This window comes from Talpa europaea, assembly GCF_964194135.1.
Source record: "Talpa europaea genome assembly, chromosome: 2".
Lineage (NCBI taxonomy): Eukaryota > Metazoa > Chordata > Mammalia > Eulipotyphla > Talpidae > Talpa > Talpa europaea.
In genome coordinates this window covers 32,057,775-32,077,476 of record NC_140068.1, presented here as the reverse complement: position 1 = coordinate 32,077,476, position 19,702 = coordinate 32,057,775, and the positions used below count along the sequence as shown (strand labels likewise).

At 32.3% G+C, this 19,702-nt stretch overlaps 1 protein-coding gene across 1 annotated transcript in view; it reads right to left on the bottom strand.

Annotated features, from left to right (window-relative positions):
• The window catches only part of TRDN (triadin), a gene marked incomplete at both ends in the record, with an annotated part of 274,757 nt that overhangs the window by 189,700 nt on the left and 65,355 nt on the right, over nt 1-19,702 (bottom strand). The window contains 4 exons of the mRNA XM_084258151.1: nt 6,841-6,900; nt 12,336-12,515; nt 14,555-14,614; nt 16,875-16,940. Of these exons, the coding sequence (XP_084114277.1) occupies nt 6,841-6,900; nt 12,336-12,515; nt 14,555-14,614; nt 16,875-16,940 (366 nt within the window). The remainder of the gene's footprint in view (nt 1-6,840; nt 6,901-12,335; nt 12,516-14,554; nt 14,615-16,874; nt 16,941-19,702) is intronic.

The following is a 19,702-nucleotide window of genomic DNA, read 5'->3' as shown; positions in this document are numbered from 1 at the left end:
TTTGTCATTACTCACCAGTTATTCCCAGCAATGCAAAAAAAAAAAAAAGAGCTAAATAATAAGAAAATAGACTAATGATAAAATTATCTAAAAGGATGATGTAATTATAAAATACATCATCATCATCCCATCACCATTCAGTTTTCATATTGTTTTAACTAAAATGTGTCATCATTCAAGAAAATATAGAAGTGAATAACACTTTTCAAAGGACAGAATGCAAATACTGCATTTTTATCCAGTCTGTCTTTCAATAGTAAAGACTTTACCATACAACATTTTGTGGAAAAACCTGGACCAACCCATTTTTTAAAATTTTGTTTCATCTTTTATAAAATTTATGTGCCAAAATTTACGGTTTTTAAGTGCACACATGCTGAAGAAAAGTGAAAGCAGTTGTCAGAAGTAAGTTGACAATGTAAAAATGAAAAAAATGTTTGAATTCATAGTTTCAATTAATTCTCATGAATTTAAAAAATGAAAATATTTTACAATTATGGAAGATGACATCCTCTTCTCAACAAAATTATGAGTCACGTAACTTTGCAATAATTCAAGTGTAATTTTGGTAATTCAAGTTTTGGAAGAATCAGAAGTAATAATATGCTAGAATCTATTAAATGTGTTTGAAATATAAAATTGATATTAATATGATAGATACAATCTAGGTTTTGCATGGCAACGGATGAAGTTAGTTCCTTGTTTCCAATTTGGAATATATACAATCTCAAAATCTGAGAATTTATGGAATGAACATCTTACCTGCTTTGTCTAAGCCCCAGCATAATATTTACCATCTCTTTATTCTTACTTCTCTAAAAAATATTTAATAGTTTAAAATATAAAAATAATTACTAAGAGGTCTAGGTGGTAGGTAGAGATAACTATTTATTCCTTGTATACTGAACTTACTATATACATCTTCTGATCCTCTCTTGAATACTTACAAATCATCCTTAGTTTATCAATTATTTTTGCCATACCTTATTTCTCTTCTGGACTATCAATTTGCTGAGGGAATCCAACAAATAGTTAGTGAAAACATCAAAACTTCCCAACTTTTTGTTTTGTGAAAGCAGACTAAGATATTTTGGAGACGAGTTAAATAAAGTTGCTTTTTACCTAATCCTCACCAATATAGCCTACTGAGTTCTAAAGTACATTATATTAAACCATTAAATAACAGTGCCTATATTGCGATTACATTTCATCTCTTCTCAGCAAGATCAAACCAAAAATGTAGTTAAGTACTACTGAAGTTCAAGAAAAAGATCTTAATAAAATGAGAGTATTAACTTATTCCTTATTCCTTGAGAATCTTTCTAGTTGTGGAGTTAAAACCCACAGAATTGGAATACAGGTTGCCAAAGAATATCTTATTATAGTCAGAGAAGATTTTGATAGGTGAATATCTTCAATTTTAAGAAGATAAATGACACCGAAAGTAGATTAAATTATCTTGACATGAATTCTTGGCTCAAATAAAAGTCAGACAGTAGCTAGAATTTCAATGGTGAAATAACGTCTAAGGGGTAAACTTTAATTTAACTTTAACTTTAATCATAATGACTACAGAGATAAGAAACCAAAAAAAAAAGTACTAAAATTACTAATTAAAAGCTCACTAGTCCTTGTACTGAACATTTAAACTTATTTCTTTATTTACAGTGAATATATAGAAGCCTGTGAGCACATGATTCCTTACTTATAAAATTTGTCTCTTGTTTAACTTGGTTGACTTTGCCCAGAAATGCATGTAATTCATTAGGCACAGGTGGAAGCTGATGAAGAGGAATATGAAAATGTCAAGCAAGATGATGATATTTCTTTTAAAGATTCTAACTAAATGAATTAAATCATTTGCATGACTGTTGCTTAAGAAAAATATGTCTAGCTATAAAGTATTAAAAAGGAAATTGAACTTACTAGAAAGTTGATAAAGATAAATGAATCTAAAGGATTTATCTTGATAATATATACTCTCAATTATTAAACACACACACACACACACATACACATACACCCGGCATATATTGATTCAGTGTAGCAAATAATATATGCCTTGACCAGTTACAGTAGTTCTGATGTTAGAAAATGACTAACATTTAGCCCTACTTGCTTTATCCCTAGCAAAAATGTGGGGGTCATCAGCTTCAAAAGAGTCAAATGTGACGAACTATCTTCTTTACTTTTTGTCCTAAGGCAGCTTAGATGCTATTCAGAATATGTCTTATGATACTGACGATCTACAAATCAAGAGACCTAATGGTAAATGTGCTTAGTTACTGAAGTGGAACAGAAAAAGTCTGTCTGGAGAGAGGCGCTCTTTAGGGTCCATAATTCTTCCATAATTAAATGTGTATGTGTGTGTGTGTTTATGGAGTTACTCCAGGTCAGGTCCCCATAGTGCCAGACTTAGTAGCATGCACTCACTTTCTAGATTTAAATAGAATTTTGTTCTACAGTCAGATATTTAGACTTTGTTTTCATTTATTTTATATTCCACCTACAACTAAAATCATCCAGTCTTTATCTCTCTGACTTATTTTGATTAGCATAATCCACTTCAGTTCCATCTATATTCTCTCATATAGCAAGAGTGCAAGTGCATAATTTTTTATAGCTTAGTAGTATTTTACTATGTGTAAATACCATATCATTCTAACCCACTCATCTGTTTTTGGATATTTAGGCTGTTTCCATAACTTGACTACTGTAAGTGCATGCTGCAATAAACATAGGAATGCATATATATCCCTTATAGTTTATGATTTCAGGTTTTACATCCCAGTTCTTATTTTATTTATTTATTTTAATTGAGATAACATTGGGATACCCCTATCCAATATTACTGTGGTAGTGGACCTCCCACCAATTCACCCATATTCCACCACTATAGACCATTGTGCTTCCTTCCCTCTTTGTTCTTGCCACCCCCCCTCATTCCCTGGCCACCTTGGTGCTTCAGTTCTGTAATCAGCTATCAAGGGATATATTTTTTAGGCTTGTCTTTGTCTGACCATTAGTTTAGTTACTTTATATCCCACATTTGGGTGACATCATCCAGCATTTATCTTTTTTCCTTCTGACTTATTTCACAAAGCATCATTCCTTCAAGCAGCATTCATGTCATCACAAATATCATGAGTTTATCTTTTTTGATTGCTGTGTAATATATACCACAATTTCTTGATCCACTCATCTGTTCTGGGGCACTTGGGTTGTTTCCATAAGGTTGCTATAGTAAATAGCGCTACAATAAATGTGGAAGTGCAAGTTTCCTTTTGATTTAGTATTTTTTTAATTGGGGGGGGTAGATGCCTAAGAGCGAAATTACTGTCTCAAGTGGCAGATCTATTTTTTAATGTTTTGAGACACCCCCATACTGGTTTTCATAAGGACTGGACCAGTTTGCATTCCCACCAGCAGTGTGGTTTCCATTTTCTCAACACCTTCACTAACACTTGTTGTTTCTGGCCTGTTAGATACAGGCCATTCTCACAGGTGTCAGGTGGATATCTCATCGTGATCTTGATTTATACTTCTCTAAAACTATATGATTGTGAACATTTTTCATGTGCCTGTTGACCATTTGAATGTCTTCTTTAGAGAAGTGTCTGTTCAGTTCTTTGGCCCACTTGTGAGCTGAATTATTTTGTTTTTGTGGAGTTTTATGAGTTCTTTGTAGATCTTTGATATCAGTCCTTTGTCATATGTATGGCGTGCAAATATTTTCTCCCATTCAGTTGGGTGTCTTTTCATTTTAGTTTTGGTTACTTTTGCTGTACAGAAGCTCTTTAGATTGCTGCAATTCCAGCTGTTTATGTTCTCTTTTGTTTTCCTTGCTGTTGGGGACAAATCCCTAAAGGCATCACTAAAGCTTATGTCATGAAATGTTTTGCGCGTTTTCTTCTATGTATTTTTATGGTTTTAGGTTTTATAAACAAGTATTTCATCCATTTTTTGAGTTGATGTTTTTGTGTATGGTGTGAGATCATAGTTTAATTTCTTCTTCTCATGTAGTTGTTCAGTTTTCCAAACACCATTTATTGATGAGGTTATCCTTGTTTCAGTGTTTGCTTTTGGCTCCTTTGTCATAGATCAACTGTCCATACACATGTGGGTCTATTTCTGACCTTTCAATTCTATTCCATTGGCCTGCATGTTTGTTTTTGTTCTTGTACCAGGCTGTTTTAATTATTATGGCTTTATAATAAAACTTGAAGTCTGGAAGTGTAATACCTCCATTCTCTTTCTTCTTTGTCAAGATTACTTCTGCTATTTGGCATCTTTTGTGATACCATATGATTTCAGTAGTATTTGTTCCAGTCCTTTGAAAAACACCATTGATATTTTTATTGGGATTGTGTTGAATCTGTATATTGCTTTGGTAGGAATGGTCATTTTGGCAATGTTGATTCTTCCAGTTCAAGAGCAGGGAATATTATGTCATTGGCAAATAATGATAGCTTTACTTTTTCTTTCCCAATTTGGATTCATTTTATAACTTTCTCTTGTCCAATATTAAGTGATTTTGAACATTTTTTCATGTGACTATTGACCATTTGAATATCTTCTTTGGAGAAGAACCTGTTTAGTTTTTTTTTGCCCATTTTTAAATTTCAGTGACAATGAAATACTTTTGATTAACTTATGAATGCAAAGTCTGACAGTTTTCTTCTATATTGGCAGACTATGACTATGACATAGTCATCAGAAAAATGGGGCTTCCAAAGATACTCCAAAAGCTAATGGTGGAGAATTATGGGTGCTTTGGTGGCAGGGGTGGTATGGTAACACACATTTGAAGTGATGTGAATTTATGCCCCTAAATTAGGTACACTATTATAAATCAACATTACCTCAATAAAAGTAATATAATTTAAAAATTAAAAATTAAAAAAATTGAATTTTAATTTCTCAACTTAATGTAGAATGAGTCAATACAGGAGAATTTTAATTAGATACAATATAATGAACTGAATCTCATAGCTTATGCTGGCTTAAGATAGTCTCTGTACTTGTGGTAGGATTGTTGCTGACCATAAGATATATATGTGTGTGTGTGTGTGTGTGTGTGTGTGTATATATTCACTTCAGAAAATTAGATTTAGTTCATTTTCAGGTATTTGGACAAAATCTTAATTGAAAGTTTTTAAGTCATCTTTAGTTAGAAGTTTTATTTGATGTGATAAAGAGACAAAACTTAAGAGTATGTCACAGTGTCTATATACATCAACAGGTTTTTGAAATTTGATATGTAATTTGGGTTATTTTTTGAGGTTGTCACATTATTCTACAAAGAAAATACTTTATCCAGAGGGAAAAATCAAATTATAGCTTTAAAAACTCATTACCAATAATTAATAATGAACTCTAGCTAAACAATAACAGGTGTTCCACTAATCCCAAACAGAAACAGATGGAAGCACAAATGTTTTATAAATACTGGATACATGCAGAGCAATAAATTTGGCAGGAATTGTTTTATTCTCTAATTGTCAGTCAGAGTCAAAGTCTTATCACTTACATTTTCTCTAAATTAATATGCCAAAATGGGATCTTTCTTTCATTCCTTGTTTCTCAAAGTGCAAGTCACATTTAGTACTCTGTCACTCTATTTTATATATTGCCTCAACAATGAAGCAAAGAATGCTGATTATTTTCTTTTGTATATTTATGAAGCTATATATGGTTTGTGACATGAAAAGACAGGCACACTATACATACTTTTCTTTTTCAACTTCTTTCCCTCATATCCAAGATTAAAAATGCTGATCTAAATAGTCTTTAATTTTTTATACATCATAAAAATAAACCATCAAGATCATGAATGTAGGTAGATAATATAAGATAGCAATAAGAAAGTCAAAAAATGACATGCAAAACTATACTCCTACAGCATTTGGGAATTATTTTCAGGTGTTAGGATATTACACAGAGCTTTAGAGCTAAACACATGGCTCTTTAGAATGTGTTCACATGTTTTTAGAAGGGCTCTCTCTCCCTGTATAGTTATTAGCAAAATTTTCTTTAACTCATGCAGAGGTGGTTTTGCTGTTCCTTCTAGCCTTACTCTGTTGGTATATTTCTTGCAAAAATATGATTGGCATCATGACTATTAATCTGTTAGCATCCATCACTAAATTTGACAATACACTACTCTTGTGTCATGTGATTTTCCTAGAAATTATATTTTATGATCAATTACTATTATGAATAATTTAGGCTGCACAAAGAAAACATTATTTTCCTCAGACAATGACATTTAAAAATTCATGGTCTCTCCATGTATACAGGTGGCATATATGCTATTATTAAATTTTATTAAATTTCTCTATGGCCTTTTATTTTATCAAAAAAAGCCCCTCATACTTATCAAGAATATTGAATCAACTCATGTACAATTAAACAGTTAGTTGGTCTGAAAGCAAAAGTATGGGTAATGTACAACATTCTTAAGCCATCACAACTAAACAAAACAGACGATAAAGATTATATATAAAACTAAATGAGTAGTATATATACACTGGGATTTGTCAATGTTGAGATGTTCCTCTTCACTCCAAGATATTATTAAAGATATTAGCCCTTTATTGTATATAAAGATATTAGCACTTTTTTTTAGCATTCAGCTGACTAAATTTGCAGAAGGCCATGCAGTAAAAAAAAGTAAAATTAAAGGCCCCTCAATGTCAATGTTTTACTTCAGCTTTTTATTTTAAATCTACACATGCATTATGCTAGTTTTAATGAAAATACAACTTAATATATAAAATATCAACAATCTTAGAAACAAAGACTATTAAAACAGACAAGTACAAGAATTATTTGGAATACCTGGTTTTAAATCCCCATGGACAAACATGTCAATCATATATCGACAGAACGCATACTGATCTGATAGAGTAGAAAGAAAAAACAATGAAAAAATGTCATCAACACATTCCTTTTTTTCTTTTTAACAAAACAAACAAAATAGTACATTTCTATTTTAGGGACCACAATACTGTCTGTGAAGGAATAAATTACACTCATGAACACACGGGGGAAAAGACATAAACATAAGTTTCCATTTACTTCAGACAAAAAGAATTCAATTAAAGAAATTAAAACAGACTATTTCAGAGTAACACTGTAGTGGCTTTTTAAAAAAATTCAGAACCTTTATTCATCAGCTTTATTATGAAAGTCATTTAAAGCAATACTCATCATTTGTATATATGCTTCCAATAATGAAACACATGTTTGAAAAGAGGAAATTATTTCTCATTTGAAACATTTTACCAAACTTTCACTCCCCCATTTAAATGGCGCTGCAGAATGCTTTCTTACAAAGACAAATAGGAGGGCTAACCCCTATTCAGTGCACTAGAGTTCCTCCACATGGATATGCTTTTTAATTACAAGGGTAAATCATGGAGAATAGATCGACACCAGTAAATGGTGTTATTGTTAGACTAATAAATTGACTAGTCTTTATTAGATGATCATTCTAGTGTCTTGACTAGTCTATGGTCGATGGAAAAAGTAAAAAGGAAATAAGCACAGGATTGGAGCATTTTGGATAGATTTGATCAAAAATTATTTCAAGAGTTGTTTTCAATCTTTCTCTAATATAAAGATAGTGAGTTGAACTTCCAGTTCTCACATAACTTTAAATTCTGCAGAGATCATTCCTAACCAAATTTCAGTTGATGGATTATATTTATAAATTTTATCATACTTTCTTTACAACTTGCATTTGATAAAATTAACCTGTTCAAGATCATTTACATTTAATATTTCTAAATAGGGATTTTATCATTCCAACAATTCCAAAAGCAGCTGTAAGAGCAAGAGAGTTTATTGAATATATACAACATAACACATCTTTAAGTTCTCCAAATTATGTATGTCAAACATTTGAAATTAAACTTGTCAGCATAAATTCACATACAAATATATTTGTAAAATTCATTCTTTCAAGTATAGCCAATGTTTTTAGAGTAATCTATATTATTATGAAACTCTACCAGGTCTAAGAATAAAATAAAGATCTTTATTGTAATGTCAGAATATAATCTTTTTCATTAGTACATAAATATGAGTAAGTGAAACTATGAAAGATTCAAATTTTTGTATGTATTTTGATTGCTGAATCAAAGTATATTTCCAGCAAATGTAGTGGGTAGTGGAAAGGAGACTAATTCTCAGATCAATCTCAGAATCAATGAGTTCCTCAATACTCTAGCACATTGACTCTCTCCCATACTATATGGTTCTCAGGTCCTGGGATCAGAAACAAAACATATAAAAATTGTAGGCAGAGCCTCCCTGGTGGCACAGGGGTTAAAGTCTCAGCACTATCAAATATCACCATCCACTGCAGCATGAGTTCTGTTCCGGCCAAGGAGGCACCCATATGGCGCAGCAGACTTCTCCTATCTCACCCTTTACTCCCCTCAGCAGTGTATTCCAGTAGATCTGCCTGTTCTGCCCCCCACTCTGTGTCTGGTGAATCCTCTCACCCCCTGCACCTCTAACCTACACCCTAGTTCTTGTATTCATAAATAAATAAAAAATATTTTAAAAATTGTAGGCAGGTATAATATGTGGAGCAATTTCTAATGTAAATACAGATAAAGCAAAATAAAGCTGTCCTGACTTTAAGATATTAATTTTATAGAAATGTTTCCTTTTTTTTTAAAGATTTATTTATTTATTTATACAAGAACCAGGGTATAGGCCGGATGCAAGGGAGGGTGAGAGGATTCACCAGAAACAGAGCAGGGAACAGAACAGGCAGACTGACGAAATACACTGCTAAGGGGAGCAGCGGGTGAGACAGGAGAGGTCTGCTTCACCTTGTGGGACCTTCGCCGGCAGGCTGGGATCAAACCAGCGCTGCAAAGGCTGCTGACAGCTTCACAGCGCTGCGCTCAATCGCCTGCGCCACCAGGGGAGACCCTAGAAATGTTTCTTTAAATGTAATTCAAATATTATGACAGGGATTTTTTCCTAGATAAAATTTGAACTGTCCCATCTTTTTAACTCATAGTTAGGTGATGCCGTTCATATAACATAATTTCATATTTGATCACCACTTCTTAGTATCTTTTCCCCAAATGAACATCCTCCTAGGAATAATATTTGCTGTCTACATATCCCCTTTGTGATTCTCAGGAGCTACAATTGATGTAATTCAACTACTGTCTTGTTGGTGTTCCCTGGGAGAGGCAGTAGAAAGAAAATGCATTCTAGGTTCAGAATATCAACAGAAAGGAAATTTTTAAAAAACATTTAATGAAATTGCAGCATGTATCTATATAGCAAATCCACTCTAGCTATACTTGCTCTACTTGACACAAATATATAGATAATGATTTTCCAAAATAAAATGAAAAAAGAAAATTTAAAAATGTATAAGTATAGCAATTGGGAGATCAGCTTTTTTCTTTCCCACAGATTTGTGACAAACCATCAGAAAAATCAAGGAGCAATGTCTGATCATGCCAATCCTTCTTATTTTACTTTAAACAGATTTAGATTGGTCCATTAAAATGAGATTATGTGGTACATATATATGTTTATAAGTTTTTGATAGGTGTGTACATACAATTGCATCTTATCTGCAATGCTTTAGGTAGAAATATATTGTTTTATGTACAATATTAAGAGTAACCATACATAAATATATATGCATGGATACTCTATAAATAAACAATGCCAATAAGTATATGTGTTTCATGTGAAAATTTGTTTCCAAATGAGTAAAATACCCATGGCCCCTATTAACTAAAAAAAAAAAAAAAAAAAAAAATAGAAATCTATATGTAACTTACTGCTTCAAGTAAATAAATGCTTTTAAAACTTTGGTTAATTTTTTTAAAAAATTGTATGTCTGAGCTGCTATTAGAGTTAGTATTTTGCTTACTTACTTAATGACACATTGATTTAATTGATAGTGGCTGTACTTAACAGGGAAGCTTGTTTTAGCAAATGCATTCATTTAGCTGATAAAAATCACATTTGTACTTTTGTTTCTAATTCTGATTAGAATCTCCTTTTGATGGATAAATAGCTCTTTATGTGGAAATGAAAACAATAGAATCAAGATGAAAATGGCAATCTAATGTTATCTTTAATAATTCTGATTGCTGATAAGAATAAACTACAATTTTTGTGAAGTTGACAGAAAAAAAAAATATTTGAAAATGTTCTAGTGGTAGTGGTGTGACTTTATCAATAAAATGTTCCCTAAAACAAAAGAAAAAATTCTGAAAATGAACATCAAATATTAAACTCATGTTTCAACTTGGTAGGTATTTTAATACTCCCTTATAAATTTTTGTATGCTGTATTTTGAATGAAAAATAAAAATATACTTAATATGGTTTCAGCTGGTTTCTTTTTTTTTTTTTAAAGTTCCTTTTCTTTTTTTTTTTTTTTTTTAATAGAGGCATGTTTTATTTATTTATTTGTTTGTTTGTTTGTTTGTTCTGTTTATACATGCACTGGGTACAGTCAGAGCGCGGGAGGGTGAGAGAATTCACCAGAGCCAGAGCGGGGAGCAGAGCAGGCAGAAGGACCGAAGTACACTGCTGAGGGGAGCAGCGGGCGGCAGGAGAGGTCTGCTGCGCCATGTGGGACCCTCCTCTGGTGGCCGGGGAGCAGCCGGGGATCGAACCGGCGCCGCAGAGGCCGCAGGCAGCATCGCAACCCAGTGCTCAACCACTGCGCCACTGGGGAGGCCCTCAGCTGGTTTCTTGTGATTATTTTTATTATTAAAGGGCAGTCTAAAACAAAGTACTTTAGAACCTCCAAAAACATTTTAAATAAATATATCAATGAATCAAAATACCAAATTTCCTATTTTCTAACATGAAAATAGCCCTTTCCTTTATTTACTATATCCTTTTCCCTACCCAAAGTAGGGAAAGTTCATGAGTGACATAGTTTTAAGATATGCAATAATTAATATTTTTTATTTTTTAAGGCAATATAATCATATTCAACATTGAAGAAAGATGTTAGGATTCCAAAAATTAAATTCCACTCATGTTTTTAAAAATTACCTTGAAATAGATAATAACCAATTAAATTAAAATTTTGTGGATCACTAAAATATCGAACAAAGTATTTACTTTCTTCTTCCTTTCCTTACATTCCTTTTAAAAAATACATTTTGCCATGTAAAGGGATCGAATCTCTGTACAGGGAGCCTCAGGTTTGTGTAGCAGCTATTCCTGGAGCTAGGAATGGATTTAGGGAAGGAGGATTCAACACGGGGCAGAAGGTGAGACAATGAGACCCTCAGCCACTTTCTAAAAATTCTACCACTCATATTTACATAGCACCTTTCCATAAATAATTTCAGATTTATACTCTACTTCCATTTATTTTATTTTTTTTAAAAGATTTATTTATGTATGTACACAGAACTGGAATACAAGTCAGAGGTGTGGAGGGCAAGAGGATTCACCAGAGACAGAGCAGGGAACAGAACAGGCAGACTGATGAAATACACTGCTGAGGGGGGTAGCAGGCAAGTCAGGAGAGGTCTGCTGTGCTCTGAGGGTCTCCTCCCTGGCTGGGGATCGAACGCGTGATGCAGTGGCTGCTGATAGCATCATAGGTTGTGTCTTAACCCCTTGTGCCACCAGGGAGGCCCCTCCACCTCCATTTAAATGCTTTATTTCTGTGAAGTCAGGATGTAAGTTTGATATAATCTTGTTGAAGAACTCTACAATATGTCAGGTACAGAGTTTCTAAAGTCATAAATTCAGACAGTGACAGCTAGAATGAAATTTGAGAATTCTTTCTCTTGTCACTTTGTTCTTATTGAGTTGAGTTTAATTATTTAATCTATAGGCTAAATGATGTGTTCTCACAGAGGCCAACAGGAATGTATGTACAGTTTTTATGATATTTTTATTTTGTAAGAATCGAACATATACCCCTTTAAAATACTGAGAATTTCATCATTTCTTTGGAATACAGTTCTCCAAAGAGCAAGATGCCTACAATTTTTGTTCTACCTCTTTATATAGATCCCATAGCGCAAGAATTCAGCATTTATCCTCAACCTTTAAATAACTCCAGATACTGATATCCCCCTTTAAAAATATTTCCAAATGCATCATTAGATTTGTGGAAACATTTTAATATTTCTACAAATAAGTATTAATAGCCAATTCATTATTTTTTGTTTCAGGTATATTTTCTTATGCAAGTATTTTATTCCCATTTGAAGTCTCATCTTAGTCTTTCCAGTTTTTAATTTCACTGCATCTACCATCTACTCTTGCCCAGTTTTGTCTTAGAAATTCCAACCTCCTCCTCTCAATGTTTACCTTTCTGGTCAAGCTTAGATACACCTGCAGTGTCTTTCTCTTCCTTTTCTTTGGATTTAGGTGATTTCTGTACTTCTTTTGCTTTTGCAGCTGTTTGCTTCACTTTCTCTTGTTTTCCACCTTTCACTTCCTTTTTAGTCTTCTCTTCAGTCTTTTCCTTAGTCTTCACTTTCTTCTCTTCTGTACAGAATTATAGAAAAGTTAAGGTTATTTTTGTTTTTTTTCCAATATATCATTCTGTCATTGGTTGCTAAAAAGAAAGAGAAAAGAAAAACAATAAAATATAGTATTGTTGACATAAATACTTGTGACTATTATCTGAGTGTAGGGAGTGCCATATTACACAACTAAAAAATAATGTAACTCATTTATAATTTGGATTCTTTTTTTTATAATTTGGATTCTTAATTTTACATGAAACTATTATTTTGTATATAGTAGGAATTTTGCATGTCAAAAGGAAGCATTTGAAATATGCCCAGGATTTATATAGAAACAAGTTCAGTGAGAGACAATGCCCACACCAACAGCCAACAAAGGAGAACTTTTAAAAGAATGTAATCATTTTGTTACAATTGAAAAATCTTAAGAGTCATTCAAGAAACCTAACCTGTTTTTTCTCAAAAAGAATTTATGTGACTTAAGTTTACAAGTAATGAATAAACAAAACAAAAAGTCAAAAAGTATTGTCACGCTTTCAAATCACCCAGCTCTATATATGAATTTAATTCATAACTTTGTCAAATGGAAATAAAAATGGACTAATAGAAAGAATGACATCAGCATTACCCATTGCACATTAGTGACTGGGTAAGAATCAAAAACCTAATGCCATAGTGGAAAAGCAGCATTACCCAGTAAATTAAAGATACTATATTAGTATATTTATATAAATACATACTAGATATACTAAACTTTTTAGAGTAGGATATTACAAATTTCATCTCTAATTCATTCAAGAATTGACAGCTGTTTAATCTCTCTACACTTCAATTTCTTTGCATTCAAAAAAAAAATTCACCCTGTATCTGTCTCTTCATTTAAGGAAGTTGTGCAGCTGAGTAAACCAATTTGAGGAAAAGAATTTGGAACCTGAAAATTAAGTACACAGAAATTTCTAATATTATATTCATATAGCCATACACCCTGTATATACCCTGTATACTTCAAGTTTCCCTATAACTTACCAAGCTTAATGTATAGCAGAATTGACTACTATATAATTCTCATTTTACATGTTAGAAATCAAAGAATGAAAAAGTCATTTGCCAAATGATTGAGAAGGCAAAGAAATTAAGGAAATAATTCCATTCATATTTGTTTAAATAAATTTAAATATCCCAGAATTGACCTAACCAAGGAGGTGAAGGGCTTATACAACAAGAAATATGGGATGTTTTTAAAGGATTTATATGGCAACATAAGGACACGGGAAGATATTCGAGGTAATGGATGGGCAGACTCAGTATAATCAAAGTGACTAATCTAATAAAAGCAATATATAAATTTAATGCAAGTCTTACCAAAATACCAACAATATTTTTCAAAAAAATTAAATAAAAATATTGATGTTTATATGGAAACATAAAGCAAGCCTGGGAGAAAAAAGGAGATAAATGGATACATCTCATTACCTGACAAAATGACAGTAGCAAGCCCTCATACATTAACAATCACCCTAACGTAAAGGGACAGGACTCACCCACCAATCAAAAGACAACTTTGATTGTCTTTGGATCAGCAAACAAAATCCAACTTTCTACTGTTTCCAGGAGATCCACCTAAGCTCCAAAAATAAACACAGGCTCAAAAGGTCGGAAAACAATCCTATAAGCAAATGGCACCCAAAGAAAAGAAGGGGCAGCCATATTCGTATCAGATAAAATAGACTTTCAGCTAAAAAATGTAACGAGACTTTATTTATTGAATTCTAAAGCAATAATAAAATGGAATACTTAGGGAATATTTAAAAAAAAGAAAATGAAGTGCTTCCCCATATGTGGGAGCAGAATTTTGCCCTTTATGATCTTTAACCCTTCATGTAATCCCTGTGAATGTTTTATTACATAGCAAAAAGGAGTTTTAAATATACAATTTCAAATAGTAGAGTCAAATTAAGTTTTCTGTAAATGGAATCCTTGTAATCATCCAGCTATCTGTTACTCAAAATGTAATCTTGAAAAGTAGAAAGAATTTTGTTAAGGATATAATAAAAGTACCTTTTGCTATTGTCTTTGTGTCTGATTTTTCTTTTTTCTCGGTTTTTTCCTTTTGAGCTGCTTAAATAGAAAATTTTGTATTAGTATACATTTTTAATAGTATACTTCAAGACAAAGCTTTCTCTTGACTGCAGTTTTATAGCCACCAAAATCATGAAACACCCTGAAGAAATTAATGAGTCTAAATCAAGAATACAGAGATATCCAATTAATAACTATAGAAACTAAGTTTAGAGACTTCGCATTAAGACTAGAGAGAATTTTGAAACTAGTCTTGCCATCTTTTTAAAATAACTACAAATAAAATTTTCAGGAAAGGTAAGCTGAATGAAAGCAATTTTATAAAAATTTGTCAAAAGAGTTATCATTTTACCAGGAAGAAGCACTCTCTTTAGGATTAATAAAAATAATTTAAATCAGAGCTAGAATTTTGATTAAACAGTGAGAAACAGTGTTTCTTAACAAGGACACAATTAAGTATAAATCTAGCTGGTAGACTGCCCTATTCATTGAGTACATGCTTAGCTGCTCTAGCTTCTGCTTACCACATGCCTTCCAGTCCACAGAGTTTTTGACAGCCAAAAGCTTTTCAAATATAGGAGACATTTTTGATAGGGAGCCATGAACAATATTATCTTAAAGGATTATTGATTAAGTACAGCTTCTTAACTAAACACTCCATACACATGATACCTAAAATTTTATTATATCTTCTCATTGTTCATGCAAAAAACTTATAAACCAATATTAATTTATTTTACTAACTTCTATTTTTACTTACATAGACCAGAGAAATCTTTTGCAGAGAAATCTCTTGTTACTAAATAGTTTAAGTTCTGAGAAGAACAGCATGCATATCTTATTCTTATATTTCAATTATACAAAACTGTGGCTTGGTAATTTCCCAAATGACCACACATTTCTACCACATACATACCACTTACTAGAGAATAATAATGAGAATTATTGGGTTGGGTTAGAGAAAAAGCCAAATTATTAGAAGAAAAAATTGGAGGCCCAATTATTTCCATTTCTCCAACTATATAAGAATATTAATGTCTATCAGCTTGATTGTATAAAAGGAAAATGTAATTAAAATATGCATTTAAAATACTTTTTCTTTAAAATACAGTCTATGAATTGTTTCACCAGAATTCTGAAGTTGATGCAAGATTCATACAAAGTTTGAGGTACAATGCCCAGTTGACAACCCCATGACCCTGGCAGCTATAGAGTTACCTAGTGAACTCTGCAAACCCCCTTCCAGGGTTTCATCCTCTTCACCTCTCAGCCTACACCACAGTCATCTCCACTAGATTTGGGATTATCAGATATAGGTTGTTAGAAAAGTACTACATAAAGCTAAGCAGTATTCTATTCACACATGCTCATGGGTTAGAATATAATAATTTATCACAGAAGAAGCAAACTTCTTTAGTGCATAGGAAATAAAAGGACCCTTTAATACAGCATTTTTTTTCTGCGTTTCAATTTGGACAAATTTCCTGCAACATTTATAGTTTGGGGTAAAAAATTCTCAGTTTATTTTAATAAAAATATTTAGACAATGCAAGTTTTGAATGAAACATAAAAAATAACAAAATATTTCATTTAGTCAGAGTTCCCAGAACCTGATGCCAATAATTCTATGTAACTCAATCACAGATGAGGAATGGACACCTATTTCAGTATCAAAGATAGTTGTATTGAAATTCATGTATATTATCACTATGTTAATTAAATAATAACTATTTAATTCAAATTTTCAAGTGTGAGTACAGAATAAAAAAGATTCAAGCATGTTTCAACTGATCTGATTCCTAAATATCACCAAAAAAATCTAGCCAAATGAAATATTTCACAAATAAAGTAACTCATCGGGGTGTGAATATTGTGAAAACATAAATCAACTGAAATATTTCCCAGATATATCCTAGACATTATCCATTTTAAAATAAGAGAAAAAAATTAAATTAAAATTTACTTCACATCATATATTGAATGGAATTTTTATGAGTTAAAGTTAAATGCAAAATATGATTGAATTTTTTTAAGCTTGAGTAAATTATTAGTAATGTCTGGACTGCCAAAGGAAATATAAAATATTTCTAGAACATCAATAGGTAACACAATTCAAGAGTCTCAAATATTTTATTTTCTTCAATCTGGAAATTATACTATTCATATTGAATTAGAAAGAAAGTTTCATAAAATATATCTATTTCAAATTTATGATCCTCTAAGCTCTGATGTAAACAGGAAGAAGTCTACTAAGGTAAAAGAACCAAGTTGAAAAAAAAAACTAAGAATAACTGCATACCTTTCTTTTCAGGTTTTTCTTTTACTTTTTCTTTTTCTTTTTCTTTTTCTTTTTCTCTGTGTGTAACTGCAAAAAACCACACAATACTTTTAATTTAAATAAACAAAATAAATCAAATGATTACATGGCAGATTTAATTTCAATTCCTTATCTGCTGCCTTTGGAAATCTTTTTTGAGCTGGCAAGAGGTTTTATATAGTAAGAGACTTTAAATGTTAAGATAATGGCAGAGTTTTAATTTTCTTTCTAAGGAAAAACCTGTACCCAAACCAAGTCTCATTGCAAAGATAAGAATATCCCTCAGCTTTTCCAAATTTCTAACTTCAATTTAATGGTTTGGGAAAAAATACATACATATATATATATATATGATATTTATGATATATATATATATGACATATATATCATGCTATAAGCCAAAGGAGCCCAATTGAATGCTAGAGGAAAAATAAAAATTCAGAGATAATCTGAAACTGAAGCACAGAATAATCAGTCTAAGCAATATGTGTTAATATTGTACAAATACATTCCACACTAAAAGTTTTTAAAAAATACACTTGGGATGACACCAAATCCTTTCAAGGAAGACTAGATTTAATTGACCATAAGCTGTGATCCAATTATTAATTTAGCAGAGCTCAAATTTAAAACATAATCCTACCCCACAATTTAGTTATAACTTTTGTTAATGGCACCTCCAATTATCCAAGCTAGGAACAGGGGACTCATCCAGGATTCATCTTTATTTCCCACTTTTGTTCAGGCTAGCTCTTCTAACCTATCCTATTAATATTCCTCCTACCCATCTCCTTTATTCCAATATAGCATCCCTTAACTATCATTTATTTACACAATGACATAAAAAGAGCACCTGCCATGTGCTTAAAATGTTGTTAAGCAAGATAGACACCATCCCTGTCAGTATGATGTCAACAAACTAATGGATGATGGATGCTAAACAAATAATTACAAAGACAGTTTATCAACGTTAGTACAATTGCTATGAAGAAAATATTCAGGGTGGTATGTCAATGTATAAAATGAGACCTAATCTAGTTTGTGTGTTTGCAGAAGGCCCCTTGGTAGAAGAGATGTTTAAAATTGTGAGAGAAGCAAAGAAATTACGCATGGGAAGGAGAAAGACAAAAGAAACCATTTCCAAGTTGAAATAGGATGTCTGTCTTGAAAATGTATTATTATACTTATGAATACTATAATATTACTAGGCTCTTCAAAATTCAGATTTAGACTTTTGTCTCTCAGAGTAAAGTTTCCAACATGAAAATGTGATTATACCATTGACCAGTGACAAGTCAATTGTATAATCTCTCTCGTAACATGGTATCTATTACATAGTGTGCTACATGAAATGTTACTGCTTTAGTGATCCGATATTTGCTTATCAACCCAATGTTAGCTACAGGAATTTCCCCTTGAAATTTATTCTCACTATAGGAAAATTCTTAAAGGCCCACAAGCACACTGGGTACCCTATACTTACCCTTGCATCTCTTACTGCTTGTCCTTCAACTTAGAAATCCCATACCCACATTTTCTCATTTCCATGCAACTTACAATTCTAACTCAGATGGCTCTTCTTCTGTAAAATGTTCTTTGATTTCTACTTATCTCATGCACCAAATGCAGAATATGCATAATTCTATTTTAGCAATTAAACAATAATGCTGCAGTTGGTCATATGTCTGTCTTCCCTGTAGACGAAATCTCTGTTAAGTACTATGCCCTCTTATTTTATTTTTTTCATTGTGGCTCTTCACATGGTCTGTCATATAATGGGAATCTGAATATTTTTGAATAAGTGGAATTCTAAAATATTAACAGAACTATTTTCATCTTCTAGGGCAATGCTACTTATTGATAATGTGGAATAGGCATAATAAGCACACCTTGGTTTTAAGCATTTAAAAACTTCACAATTTGTTAAAATGTCCTAAATAATTAAAAATCCGTGGAAAGCAGGAGGCAACAAAACCTTACAATGTGCAGACATTATTTTTCCTTCCCACAGTCAGTTTTTTTTTTTTTTTTAAGTGTTTCTGAGTTACTAAGTTCCTAGTCCAATATAAATACCTCACAAAATAAGGGAAGGACATCAGCATTCACACATGACCACAAATAGCTTCTGTTGCTTCATTTGGATCACTATTAATTAAGCTAAAGACCAAAAGAATATCTTGGCAAAAATAAAACCTCTTTAAAAGTTTCTCTAGGGGGAACCAAGTTTGTGTGAGATAAGCTGTGCTTTTGGAACTCTGATTGGCTAGATCCCCAGGAGAACGCCTAATCTGGCTCTGCCTCTGTGAGGGACCAGACCTCGCCCACCTCAGACAGCTGGTTGTCCATTCCACTAAAGGATTTCCAATTGATGTGTGCATGGGCATGAATGAGAGCATTAATACAAAATCAAAAGAGCAAGGACACTGAATTCAGATTCAAATTAGCATATTAATGCCTCCTTCCTTTTACCCTGGTGGGAAATCTGGTTCCTCCCAGTCTAAGTTTTGATTTACAGGCACAGTCTTGTCTGCTGCAATTTCATTATCCCCTTCAGAAATGGCACCATAATACTGCTTAGTGAAGCAGCTGAATCCATGTGCTCTAGAGAACTGTTCAAATGGCAGAGAGCCATTGAAGTTTCTTGGATGGAAACTTCAAACTTTGGCAACACTGAGCTCAAATACCAAGGTTCAAGATTTCTTTTATCAAAACAATGCAAGTGTCAGTGTCTGCCTTAGAAATCACTCTAAATTTAAAATAAAGTGTTACCATAATCACACTTGTGCATCTCTGTGCTTAGAACCTACAAC